Source organism: Drosophila sulfurigaster, chromosome 3, assembly GCF_023558435.1.
Source record: "Drosophila sulfurigaster albostrigata strain 15112-1811.04 chromosome 3, ASM2355843v2, whole genome shotgun sequence".
Classification (NCBI taxonomy): Eukaryota; Metazoa; Arthropoda; class Insecta; order Diptera; family Drosophilidae; genus Drosophila; species Drosophila sulfurigaster.
Window position 1 is genome coordinate 50,303,262 of NC_084883.1, and position 14,335 is coordinate 50,317,596.

At 38.2% G+C, this 14,335-nt stretch overlaps 1 protein-coding gene across 2 annotated transcripts; it reads left to right on the forward strand.

Moving 5' to 3' along the window:
- The first annotated feature begins 1,093 nt into the window (after window positions 1-1,093).
- On the forward strand, window positions 1,094-5,099 carry LOC133844456 (platelet glycoprotein V). 2 transcript variants are annotated; one of them, XM_062278455.1, is made up of 6 exons: window positions 1,094-1,772; window positions 1,835-2,145; window positions 3,154-3,302; window positions 3,360-3,619; window positions 3,673-3,955; window positions 4,019-5,099. In XM_062278455.1, the coding sequence occupies exons 1-6, from the start codon at window positions 1,111-1,113 to the stop codon at window positions 4,100-4,102; spliced, it is 1,749 nt and encodes a 582-aa protein (XP_062134439.1). In that variant the 5' UTR covers window positions 1,094-1,110; the 3' UTR covers window positions 4,103-5,099. The 2 variants fall into 2 exon arrangements, with proteins under 2 accessions (XP_062134439.1, XP_062134438.1); XM_062278454.1 differs by having other exon boundaries at window positions 1,095-1,772; window positions 3,673-5,098.
- The last annotated feature ends 9,236 nt before the right edge of the window (window positions 5,100-14,335 follow it).

Genomic DNA, 14,335 nt, shown 5'->3' on the forward strand with positions numbered 1-14,335 from the left:
CTATAGAAGATTACAGGATATAGAGAATAGTTTTCTAACGTACAAACATGTTAATAGCTATTTATGTGTTCTAATTATTATTTATTTGTATGTTACATTAAATGAAAGCTAATAATACATAAATCATCCATCAATCATCATGTGAAATTGCTGAAAATAAGATAGTTTTCAATCGAAATAATTTGAGTAATATGATTTTTTTTGTATTAAGACATACTTTATTTTCAATAATTTCAAATGATGAGTTGAGTGATAAATGATAATGATATAGTGTTTAGAAATAGTTTTCAAATTGAACATTTTGCAGATCGTTGGGTCTGTTTATATAATATATTATTTACATTTCTGTATATGTGCTGCAGAACATTAAATGGACTACAATTATTATAGATTAATTATGGAAAAATAATCATTTAGTTTTGTTAGTTCAAATTTAAAATAAACTTTCTCCATTTATATTCTCGTTAAGCTAACTAAAGTTCAACAACTGCCACATAAATCAATGTCAGGCAAATGACGAGTTCAATTTATGTGACAAATTAAATGGATTCCCTGCAGAGACAAAAGTTGTGCTCAGTCTCGAGCAATAGACTAGACCTTCAAACATGCAGCACACAGACTTTCGTTTTCCGATCTTAAAATTTATAATACACAGCTTGACATAAACGAATTGTAAATACTCTTTAAAGATTAAATAGGTCGATATTATAAAGAAATTATTCATAATACACAATGCTCAAATTAAATGACTTAAATTAATTAAAGAACAATTCCTAAAGATATAAATAAACTAAACATAACTAGAATAAGCACTCTATAAAAATTTTCCAGATTGAAATTGTAAGCTAATGAGTAGCTAATGTTAAGATTATCTGTGTAGATGTTTTAAATGAATTAATTGTTATAGGCAACAATTTGATAATTTTATGTAAACGAAATGCATGAAAGTGGGCTACAGTTTTTCCGGCCATGCTGTGAACTAGTTAAGGTAATTGCTGGAAAACTAAAGATGCAAATTTTGTGATGAATTATGCGAATTAGGCAACGCTTAAGGCGCTGTCTATAAATACTGCCAAGTGAATTGAGAGGTGCTTCATTTGCTTACTAAAAATGGACAAGTCAACTGCTGTTTGGCTGCTCTTGATCACTGGAATCTGCTTTGGAGTGCAAGCGCAGCAGACGAAGGATGCACAACAGACACTGGATGAGTTTCGTCAGCGATATCTGATGCCGTTGCTCTCCTCGGGAACAAGGAACTGCACCCTGACAGCCTGTGAATCGCTAAGGATTATTTCCCAGCTGCTGCTACTCATCAAGGCGTTGCCTAATGGGACTACGACGGAGCAACCAAAGCCACGCAAGCCGAGCAATGGAGAGACAAAAACTGGGGACATGTCTTCTATGTTTAATCTTGCTGAGTTCGATAAGCGTGTGCGACAGATCGAAAGTCGTCTGAGATCGGTGGAGCAACCAATTTGGCACTTGGCCAGCGGCAGCGAATTGGAGTGGAATCATTGCACTTCGGGTGTGTGTCGCTGCAATCCGGATACCAAGAGTTTCGCTTGCTGGAACACGAATTTGAAGGCGGTGCCAGTTACCCAAGTGATTCCCATGAATATGGTCTCCATTGATTTATCCCGCAATTCGCTCTCCACGCTGCACAAGGACACGTTTCGAGGATTAACGCTGCTGAAGCAACTGGATATTTCAAACAATGTGCTGGACTTTTTACCCTTTGATCTGTTCCAGGATCTGGACAGTCTGCTGCAGCTGTAGGAAGCGATTATATTATAAAAGATTTACTTGCTTAACTTTAATTTCTCTCATTTTTTAGTCGCATTCAAAACAATCATTTGGAGGACATTGATGCTCGCACCTTTTGGAAGCTGCGTAATCTTAATCTGCTTGATCTGGGCAAGAATGCTATAGCTCTGCTGCCCGAATCGGTTTTCTATCATGCTCAGCGTTTGACTGTCATCAATTTGTGCGACAATCAAATTGCCACCTTTCCACCGAATTTGCTCAGGGATCAGTTAATGCTCGAGGAACTTGACATGTCGCGGAACAAGATCGAAGAGCTTATTTCGGGCAGCATGCGCTATCAGACGAAGCTGAAGTCCTTAGACTTTGGTTGGAATCAAATAGGTAAGTGAACTGACTAAGCATGACAATATATTACATAAATACCATGAGCATAAAAGACTTTTAAAAACTCAAATCCCAAAATAACCTGCAGGATGAGTGAGAAATTTGGGAATTTTTATACCCGCTACCCATAGGGTAGAAGGGTATTATAACTTTGTGCCGGCAGGAAATGTATGTAACAGGTTGAAGGAGGCATCTCCGACCCTATAAAGTATATATATTCTTGATCAGCGTCAACAGCCGAGACGATATAGCCATGTCCGTCTGTCCGTCTGTCCGTCTGTGTGTCTGTGTGTCTGTCCGTCCGTCCGTATGAACACCTAGATCTCAGAGACTATAAGAGATAGAGCCATAATTTTTTTTCGACAGCATTTGTTATGTTTGCACGCAGATCAAGTTTGTTTCAAATTTTTGCCACGCCCACTTCCGCCCCCGCAAATCAAAAAAATCGAATAACAAGCGTAATTTTAAAGCTAGAGTTACAAATTTTGGTATATACAATAATTACTATAGTAGTTATGATTCCTGAAAATTTGGTTGCGATCAGATAAAAATTGTCGAAGTTATTAAAGAAATTCTTTTGTATGGGCAAAAACGCCTACTTATAGTACTGGGGGTCTTAGTTACTTTGTCTGACAATCTGGTATATTGTGCCGTCTATGGTATATTTTGAATGCGGTACTATATCGATATACCACATATACCATTTGGTATATTTTTAGTATTTTTGTAGTATATTTGGTATATTTTGAGAAATATACCGCAAAATATATTGCTTTTATTCAAAATGGGTAGCGGGTATCTCACAGTCGAGTACACTCGACTGTAGCTTTCTTACTTGTTTAAATTTGTTTTTTATTACGTAGAACTAAAATTCTTTTCAATTATTTTGGCTTGTTATTTAAATTAAATTTGTTGAAAAATATTATTTTTAATTGAAACAATTCTTATTATATAATTGTTTTCAAAAAGTTCCTACAACATACTTTTTTAAACTTTCTTTCTCAGCCAAGATCGAGGATGACTTCTTTGAGGGATTGAAGAGTCTTCAGGTGCTTATGCTGCACAACAATCGCATCACTTCAATATCAGGCACCATATTCAACAACTTGGCTAATTTAGTCACGCTAGATCTCACAATGAATCGCATAAGTCATGTAAGCGTGGGCAGTGGAAAATTCCTTCACGAGTAATTCAAGTTTTCCTGTATGCAGATTCATGGTCAGGCATTTGTCGAGCTCAAGAACCTCAATGAATTGTTTCTCGGCCAGAACTCAATGTCGAGCATTCCGTCTGATCTGTTTCTGCATGTGAGCGCACTCACCCGCTTGACCTTCTTCTCGAACAACCTGACCACACTGGAGGCCAACGACTTTCAGGGACTGACTAACCTCAAAATCCTCATGCTGAACAACAACATACTGAAGCACTTTGACTCTCGGGCATTTGCACCGCTCACCCAACTAGAGAAACTGTAAGTGCAAGCGATTATCAATGAACCAAAGAGTGACCCAATCTGTTCTCTAGTCGCATTGACTCCAACAAGCTGATGTATCTCCCACACGGGGCACTTCATGGCCTGGACAAGTTGGTGGCCGTGAAGCTGGACAAGAATCCCTGGCATTGTGATTGTCGAGCATTGTATTTGGCGCGCTGGATACGCGAATTCGTGGTGAAGCTGTGGGACGGTCAGCAGCCGATGTGTCGAGGACCCGGTGACCTTGGTGGCCATGAGGTCGGACTGTTGCGGTACGATGATCTGTGTGATGGGCAGTGGGCGAGCATGTTGTCGTTGTCGCCGCGGTTACCGGTGCGCAAACATCGCATATCCACACCGATGAACTATACCGACTATTTCAATTTGTACTTGAAGCATATCTATAACGCCACCACCGATGAGGAGCTCAAGGAGGCCGAAATCACCAGTGTGGCCATTAAGAAGGTACACGTCGATTAAAGTAAGACCAAAAAAACTCCCCCTCAGGTTAGAGTCATAAATAATTTACTGTTGGAAAGTCGCTATTTAAAAATTGCCAATGTGCATAATTGTTGTCTATCTCTATCTCGCTCGCTCGCGCGCACGCTAGCTGTGCGGCCATTTTGTATTAATTCTGTCGCCGCATGAACAAATAGCTCTTCAAAGGAAACTGGCGCCCTCTATCGTCCCTCCCCAGTCCGCTGTTTGGCAATGCACACAAATTACGGACATGTCTCGCGTGCTTCGGTTTTTAGCCATGTGTCTGCGCGTCTAGGACACCAGCTTTTTTACCTAACCAATTTATTGCTTCCGTCGCTAGGTACGCTTCCCCTTCTCCCATATTTCCTGCCACCCGCCCCCCTTGCTTCTCATTGTGTCAGTGCACTGCTTGCTAGTTTTTGCCGTTGTCCTTGCAATTTCCATGTGTTGACATTGTCCACATTCAGTTCGCTCTCTCTCTCTCCCCCTTTCCACTTCACTCCGTTCCACTCCCACTCACATTCACTTCACTTTCGGTCGGTGCCGGCTGCTGTCTTTCCTGTTTCTCGTTTCTCGTTTCGCCTGTCGTCGCGATAGTCGCCGACTCTTCGACTACCGTCTATCGCCTATCCCTTCCTGTGTGAAACGGGCAGGAAAAGCGTTGGGTTGAGAGGAAGCGAAAAGAAAGGGAACTACAACAGCATATATAGTGGGAGCTCGCATGCAGACAACAAATGCATTTTATACAAAATTTGCAAGGCAAATATTAAAAAATTGAATGCCGCCATTGTTGTTTGTGTCACTGTCTCTGCTGTCTGGGGCTTCTTGGATCGCCCAAGGGGGCTGTATGTGTTTGTGTGTGTGTGTGGAACAGTGCTGATTGCCTTTAAGTGTCTCCCCCAATAAACTGTCAACCCTTTTTGCCTCAGCCGATTTTAAGCACCCTACAAGGCGCTCCTTGAACTGCTCACTCCACGCTTGCAAAAAAATATACAATATGTAATCATATTCTCTTTTTTTTTTTATACGCTACGCACGCGTTCGGATTTTTTTTTAGGGTGGCGGGGTGTGAGGGGTGTGAAAGTCTGCTATCAGCCGCATCTGTCTCTGCCTCTTCAACGTTGTTGTCTTCGTCTCGTCCTCTTCAATTTTGCATTAGCTTAAAGCGGAAGTAAAAGGATTTGAATTGCCGCCTGCCTATCGTGAGCTGCTGCTGTGTGTGTGTGTGTGTTTGTGTCGGCATTCCACACAATCCTCGAGGCTAACAAAACACTGACTGCCCCTCCCCCTTCCCCTCATACAGCCTAATGTATGTAAATTCCCTAAAGTTGCAAATCCGCTTGCTTCGGCAGCTAAGTAAACATTTTGAGCGTCATTTAAGCAAAGCCTACGCTGCCATGCAAAAGCTTTCAACGCTGCTGCTGCTGCTGTGGTGAAAAGCTGCGCTGCCCTTGCTTAGTCAGGTTGCGAACCCAGCTACGCGAACTGACCGCTGCAGGGCAAAATGGCGCCAGCTTGAGTTGCTTGGCAGTTTTCACTCAGCGCTTAAGTTGCACTCATTCACTTTCAACTCATTTGCTCTTGAGCTTTTTCTAAGACAAACTCAATTCTGCACAAGCGCGCGCTTTAGTCAGCAAATGCGCTCTGCATTTACCGTTCGGCTGCCGAAGCTCTTGACACACTGAACTCGGCAAACATTTGGAGGACACGTCGTGCTTGGAGTTTGTTGTCGTGTAAGCTTCGGTTTTTTTGTTATTTGGTGAGTAAAGTTTGATTTGTTGCTGTTGTCGAATGTTGGTCAAAATTCGTGATTTATTTGAAAATTTGAAATAATTTGCGTTTTATTGTGTGCAACAGCAGCGAAGCGGTTGCCAAAATTAATGTAAATTTCATGCAGCTCTCTCTCTTTCTCGAAGGAGCAGCTGTGCTCGCTCCTGTCTGCTGACTCCGTTTTTTTTTTTGTACGCTTTTTTGGCCGTGTGCCTGACCTAAGGCAACAACTCGACACGACTCGTGAGCCGGCCACACAAAATTTGACTAAGGCAAATTCACTTAGATGTCGTCGCCTGGCGTTGCCCTTTTTTTTCTTTTTCTTTTTTTTTGCCACAAAACTTTTTGCCACTCGCTGCACGTACACACATACATGTATGTGTGGGTGTTTGACTGCCACAACGCATAAAAATGCGAGTGTTTGCCGCGTGTCCCTTTCCCCTGCAGTTCTGCGGCTATGTGGCAATGTGTCCATTCGCAACTCTCAACTCCCAAAACTGCCAAGAGGCAAACTCTAAAGGCCAGGCTTAGGCCAATCGAGGAGTGTGTGCGTGGAGTGGGGAGTGGGGAGCGTGTGTCTGGCTGACTGGCTGGCAAACGTGGCGTATACTTAATTCGGTTTATGCTTGAACGTGTCGCACATTATTCTTATGAGGCAGCAGCCTCGACTACGATGTGTGAAATATGCTGAATGTGTGTGCACAGTAATTCTGATTAGACCACACACACAGTCACACACACACACACACACAAACACACGCTCGGTTGACACAGGAAGCGAAACAATTAAAAATTTTGTTTGCAATTTGTTTGATTTGCACTACAGCGAAATGAAAATGCAAATGATGCTGATGGCAAATGTAAATGAAAAAATAATAAAAAAAACTCGCGAGCGAATAAAAGCGAAAATTGCAAAAAATGGGAAAAATGGTAAAAATCTAAATCTACATAAATGAAAAACTCTGCCTGCCCATTGACCTTATTGAGCATTGAGACGTCGTCGTCGTCGTCGTCGTCGACGTCGTTCACAATGGCAAAACCAACAAAACTGGACAGCGTTAATCTGCTCAGAACAGGGTTGCCAAGGTGATGTGGAATTATGCTTTCATGCAGTTATGATAAAGTCATTGCTTTTATGTGTATTCCTGCTATTTTTATTATGATATGCGCTTCAATCTACTTAAAAATTTGTCGATTGAAATCGATTTATGGCAGGCGAAAAAATTTGCTAAAGCGCACTTTCCAGCTCGGTAACCCTAGTACTCACTCTCTCAGAGGTAAGCTATTGTTCGAGGGGGAGTGTTGGGAGGGGGAAGGGGGTCTCTTGAAGCTGCCAACGTTTGTGGCTTTCATGCTGGCCGCTCATAATTTTTACGACCTATTTCGTGTGAAAACTGTGTCGCATTTCGCCATCATTCGCTGGCTTCATTTTTGCGCCTGGCCATGGCTTTAACAGGGTGGGAGGAGGGAGGAGGGAGGGGTGGTAGGAGGCTGTCTGCCACAAGTGGAACTTTTAATTTCAATTTTTTATTACTTGAAATCTGTTTGCCGCGCAACCTGAGCGCCCGAGCCACCTTTTTGCGGCAAGTTTTTGCCGTTTTTTTTCCAGTTTTTTAGTTCCTTTTTCCTTTTTTTTGTTCCAGCGCTTTAAATGCCGCAATGAAAATGTTTTGGCTTCACGACGACGCCCCCGCTTGCAGTCCCTTCTGCTCGCCTTTTTTCTCTGTAACTTCGTGACGGCTTCCAGTGTCTGCAGCGGTTTTTATCCCCTGTCCGCGCCGAGTTACATTTATTGGCCTGGCGACAAATTTTTATTGCCCCATTTTAGTTTTGCTCTGCGGCTGCATATGGCACTGATTTCTTGTCACCTTCTGCTCCAGCTACAGCTGCGCTTTCGACTGAGGCGACAAAGTTTTGTCAGCCAGACAGACAGACGGACAGATAGACAGACTCTGGGTCTAATCATATTGGCAAACGGCGTCGCCGGATCCTTCGCTCGGGTTACGTGATGCATTTTTACCCAGACCTTTCTTCTTCTCTACAACACTCTGATGTATAGTTCGAGTCGCTTCACTGCTCACAATTTGACTTCTGATGTGGGTATGTGTGAGTTGCTGTCTCTGTGTGTATGTGAGTGTGTGGTTTGGCACGCCTCGATGCCACAATGGGGCTCTTTGGCAACTTGCGGTTGTAAATTAAGTTTTCAACTTAAATGCGCCAATTATTAAAACTGTTCTCAAAGAAATGCACAGAAACATTTCGCGTTAAATTCGATTGTATATTCGAAACGTTTATTGTTTAAAAGTGGAAAGTTGAAACAATCATTTAACTACTTAAATTAATCCTTATTTTCACGTTAAGAGTATCTACACGCAACAAAAAGTCATATTGATTGAGACTTTGGTCTTAGTACTAAGAATTTTGGTCTCAAAGGCTCATCAAGAAGATGAAAGTACGAATGTTAAAAAAACACATATTCATTTCAAGAAGATTCAATATTAGACTCATAATAAAAAGAAAATAAAGTAAAGTTAAAAAAAAAACTTATTATAAGATCAAAATAATGTTTCATAGTTTTTGCTTCTACTTATTTATTATATTACCACCGATGGATTACAAAATTTTGCAACCCAAATCTAGAAATTTTAGTTTTTTATTTTAAATTGTCATTTTTTAGATACATCTCTATTTAAATTATTTATTTAGGCCAATATATATTTTTTTAAAATTTAATTTGAAAATCTTTCGAATTTTTTAAAATCAGTAACAAAAAAATGATTGAATTTTAAATTGTATCTTAGCTATAGATTATTATTATTTTTACAACAGCATTATCTACTTTATTTACCTTTATTACTTATTATTTATTTGATGAAACGGAATACTTTTTTGTTGTCAAGGATATGATTATGGAAGTGATAGTAGACTAATCACACATTGAAATACTTGGCATCAAAACAAGTATTGATGCGTTTCAATATGTGATTTAGTAAAGTCAAAATGGGTTGAATAAGTTAAATATTCCATGTTTTTCATTTGCCCATTTTGTTCAGATGCAATTTGAAATTCAGCTGTATTAAAAACTTTGTGATTCTCCTATGAATAGTTTGGTGATTCTTAAAAAACTATGGAAATGACTTCGCTTAAATTTTTTTAATGAAAAAATCAAAAAATATTTCTTGCTAAGTTAGTCTAGTAAAATACATATTAAATACAGAAAGAAAACTATTTTCATTAATGGTATGTCATATGCACTTTTTCAATAATTTTAATTATTTAAAAACAAATTCCTTTATGTTTGTCAGGCTTGGCGCTTTTTCCCCTTTTGTAAGCTGAAAAAAAGTCATAGCATACTTTTAGGATTCGCGCCGAATTGCTTTAACAAATGCGCCATTTTGTTTTTCAAAATGTGTATTATGAAAAAGCTTTGCTTTAAACCTATAAAGTGTGTATTGAAATCGTAGTATAACACTAGTTAATGCTTTTACATACAATTTTCACAAACAATCAGAAAGTAAATAGAAAGGATTTTGTGCCATTGTGCGTTTGTCGCTGTGGCTGTGGCATTTGGCGCATTCGACATGTCAGAAATTGTGGATATTCTGTTTAAATACCGTAATGAAGTCTGCTTATACAATATAATGTACCGTGTTTGTGCTACGTGCCTTGGTTATGTTATTGCGCGCTGATCCCAACATCCGTTCCGGCATCCGCCGGCAGCGTTCGGGGCAGACACGACATGGAAACGAAAGGAATGGAAGGGAATGGAAGGGAAGGGAAAGGAAAGAGGGGAGATGGCGATAGCGTCGGCTTTGGCTGTGTTTTTATTTGTGTGTGCCGGCAAATCTTAAACTTGTTTTACTGCTCGTTAGTGTTAGTCGCTCGATAGGAAAAGGGGAGAGCGAGAGAGAGAGAGAGGGAGAGGGGGAGATAGGCGCCATGACACCCTATTGTTATAACACGTTCCACGCCCTAGCTGGCCGGAGACTGACATGGACTGGAGCATGGAGGCTCTCTCTCTTGCAGCCGAGAAGTCTGTGTTTGGCAAAGCAGGCACTGGAGTACACTAAAGTAGTCGAGCTGAGTTGTTTGTGTGTGTGTGTGTGGTTGAGCTTATACCTGATATCTATAGGGTAGAAGGGTATTATAACTTTATGCCTCAAGTAAATGTGTGTAACAGGCAGATAGAGGAAGAATATACATACATTCTGGATCAGCATCAACAGCCGAAATAATATAACAATGTCCGTCTGTCTGTCTGTCCGTCCATATGAATACTTATGTATATCTCAGAGACTATAAGAGAAAGATAAATAATTCTTTTCTGACAGTAATTCTTATGTTTGCACGCAGATCATATCTATTTAAAATTTTTGCCACGCCCACTTCCGCCTTCGCAAAACGAAAAATATCGAATAATAACTGCAATTTTGAGGTTAGAAATTTTGCGTATAGACAATAACTACTATAGCATTTGTGATTGCTGAGAGTCTCAATGATTAGATGAAAATTGTAAAACTTATTTAAGAAATACTTCTGTATGGAAAATTACGCCTACTGCAATCGGGTCTTAGCTGCTTTGGCCGACAATCTGGTATATTTTGCAACTCTTTGGTATATTTTGACATAGTAAGTATTTCATCGATATACCAAATATGGCCTTCGGTATATTTAGATATTTTCTGTGATGTGTTATTCATAATATTTTAAAAATAATGCCACAGTAACTTACAGTCGAGCACACTCGATAGTAGCTTTCTTCCTAGTTTTGTGTGTGTGTTTATGCGTGTGCCAAGGTGCATGCTAAGTGCCAGCGTGAGACGTGAGGTGTGGCAACTGGAGAGTGAAGAGACCGAAGTGAAGTGGAGTTGCTGCGGCAATCTGGGCTTTGGCATCATCGTTTCGTTGCCCTGGCAAATGTTTGTCCAGCATAATTGCGCTCAGCATGCAGTTTTTCCTTTAACTTCTTGTCGTTTCGTTTCGTTTCGTTTGGGTGTTTTTCTTTCTGTTTTTCAATTTTGCAACCGCTTCTCGATCGTTTCAGTATGTTTGCTGTGCTTTAAACGGGGATTTGTGTGAACTTGTTTACGTGCTGTATTAGTGTAATTTACAACGGAAGCCATCAAAGGCTTTGACGCGCCGCAGGCGCCATGCCAAATTATATTCGTATTGCCTTGGCTAACTAATTTTCAACAGCCGCCCACAAATTTGTTGTTGTCTCTCAATTCAAGTGTTTGTTGTGGTAAGCCCGAAACAACAACCAAGCCAAACACACACACACACACACACACACACACATACACAACACACACGTAAGAGAGAAATATATTCTGTCAGTCTGTGTCTCTGTGTGTGTGGGAAAATGAAAACACAATGCTGTAGGTAGACAATGTGTTAGGTTAACTCGACTCGAATTTGATTGAAATTGAATATATATTATATATAATGATTAATGGATAAATGGGGACTCCTTCGTGGTAAAACCAGTTAATTCTTTTCAATTACACGCGCTGTCTGCAGAGCTTAACTTAGTCTGAGCTCGACATCATTAAACGATACCCTGCGGACCAATGAAACAATGTGTTTGATTTGCTTGAAATAAATCAAAGATTTATTTGCAATTTCTATCAAATTTATATTTATTGAAATTTCCTATTTTATGTAAACTGAAAAATAGATATAAAAAACTGTTCATTACTGTGTTTGATTTGCTTAAAATAAACCACTTGATTTCTTTTTAATATCTAACAAATTTGTATTTATTGTAAATCCCTTTTTTATGTGAACTGTAAAATAAATAAAAAACATTTCATCACTGTGTTTTATTTGAGATAAATCAATGATTTTTTAGGCACTTTCTAATAATTTTAATAAATAAAATTAAATAAAAAACTTTTCATCAATGTGTTTCATTTGCTTGAAAAAAATCAAATTTTTATTTAGTTCGCATTCATTTTGTTGTAAAGTGTAAAATATGTTAAAAAACATTTCATTGTTTTTTGAGAAAAGATAAAAAAAGAAAAAATTAATTTTTATTTGCTACTTATTATCTTCGATGCTAATGCTTGTATTTTTTTCTCATCATTTATTTTCTAGCTATTTATTTCACGTGGTATCTTTTTAGTCACCACTTCGTCACTTACTACGCATTCTGAGCAGTTTTTAGTGGACAATTGTCACAGCAATTGCTGTGACTGGCCATGACAATTACAATTACAGTTTCGTGTTTAACCATAATAATCTGCTCAGTTATTTGTGTAATTAAACAAACAATAAACCCCTGTGGAAACCTCAGTGGAAAGCCAGAGTCAGTGGAAAGCCATAGACCAATTGCGAATACATTCTCCTGTTCTATATGCTCTACCCCCGTTTCCCCCCTCTTCCATGCCGATGCTCCACAAAACCCCAAAGTCGAAACCACTTGGGTGCTCTTGTTTGTTGTTTGTTAAATGTTATTATTGCTATTACTGGCTGATGTGTTTTTGCTGTCGTTGTTGCTGCTCTTGTTTTTGTTTGTATTGTTGTTGATGTTGTGTTAGTTGTTCGTATTTCTATTTGTACATTGCATGAGATTTAAAATGGTTTAATCAACTAACAGCGATTATAAAGCGAGTAAGAGCTCTAGATGACGGAGCAAAGGGATTAATAGCTTGTTTTATGGAGGGATTTCGTGACGGATTCACCTAACGACGGGGTTGATTGACTCACTAAACGCAGTCTAAATGACTTTCTTGACTAAGTGGTTTGCTGGATTCTTAGATGATTTGGTTAATGATTGATGAGTTTTGATTGAGCAAGCAAGTATATGATAATATTATGACAAAAAATAGTTTGATTGAGTAGCAGACTGACAAAATGATTGCTTGTTTGTTACACGATTGATTGATTGAGCAGAAAATAATGTCATTGAATATTACTGATCAGTTCAAGGGATCGATTAAATAATGAAACAATTGATTTGGTTGACTAAAGCAATTGATTAGCTATAAAAATCAAAATTTATTTGAATAAATACTAAACTAATAGAACGATTGATTGAACAAAACAAAATAAAAAAAAAAACAAAAGAGATTGAATAGTAATTGATCAAGCAATAACATAAATTTAATATTATATCAATAAATTTGTTTGACTGAATCGATTAAATATCTATACAGCACACTTAGAATCTGATTGACGTTAAAATTATTGCCTGCTTCTTATATGACTGATTGATTGAGGAAAAAAGGGATTAAGTTTTAAGGGTTCATGCAATTGAATGCATTGAATAATAAATAAAATGTTTTAGTTGATTGAATTTGACTGAGTTGCAAACTAATAAAATGATTGATTGATTGAGCAAAAAAACTACTAAGATTGAATAATTATTGATCAATCAAAAAAATGAATTGAATAATTTATCAAGTGATTTATTTGAATGAGTTAATTGAATGTCAATACAGCACAATAAGAAATGTTCAACAAATGAATGATTTATTTTTTTAAGATTGATTGATAACACAAGGTGTGATTGAATATAAATTGATCATGTATGAGATGAAAGAATATGAATATAATAATTGATTTGTTTGATTGCTCTAAATGTTTATATATATATAGCTAAATAGAAATTTGATTGAGTTGCAAAGTGAGTGAAGACGCGATTGAGTGCTTGACTGACTCGTGATATATGAGTTAGAAATAAAGTAAGTAAACTACATTACAGAATAGTTTTCACAATATTTTACTTTCTTAATGTTTGAGCTACAAAATACCTACAATGTAGATATTTTTAATAGAGTATATTGAAATAACTGTTACAAATTCCCAAACTATTTATTTGCACATACCCGTGCAGAGCGGGGTTTGAACTAACATGCCATAATTCTATATGTGTGCATTGCATGTAATTGTACAAATATTTACAATGGTGTGCAAAGTGTTTATGGTTTAGTTGAAAAGTTTTGTGGGGCAAATTGTGCGCAATTTTGTGGCAGCCCAGTGAAAATGTAATCAACATTTTCCTTTTGCTCAATATAATCGCAATCGTGCGTGCCCCGTGGGCAATGCTTGAAACTCCAGCTCAAAGAACAACAGCAACAGCAACAGCAACCGTAATTTCATTTGGCTTGAAACCATAAATCTCTATGAGTACGTGAATTAAAAAATACTACAACAAGAAAAAAAAGGAACGAAAAATATAATTGTAATTATTATATTTTATTTTTGCTTTTATGTGTGTTGTATGTGGGGAGGTTTGCATAAGATTTATCGCCACTTTTAATGGCGGGGCAAACAATAGACAGAAATGATTGTAGGAATTGCTCGCGACTAAATTAATAGGCTGACATTTCATGACAGAGACGCATTTCAGTTTCAGTTTTCAGAATCAGTTTTTCGCTTGGTGTTTTCAGTGCTTCGGTAACTCAATTAAAATGCAATTTAATGTATAATTAATATATTTATATATTTTTCATATTTCAT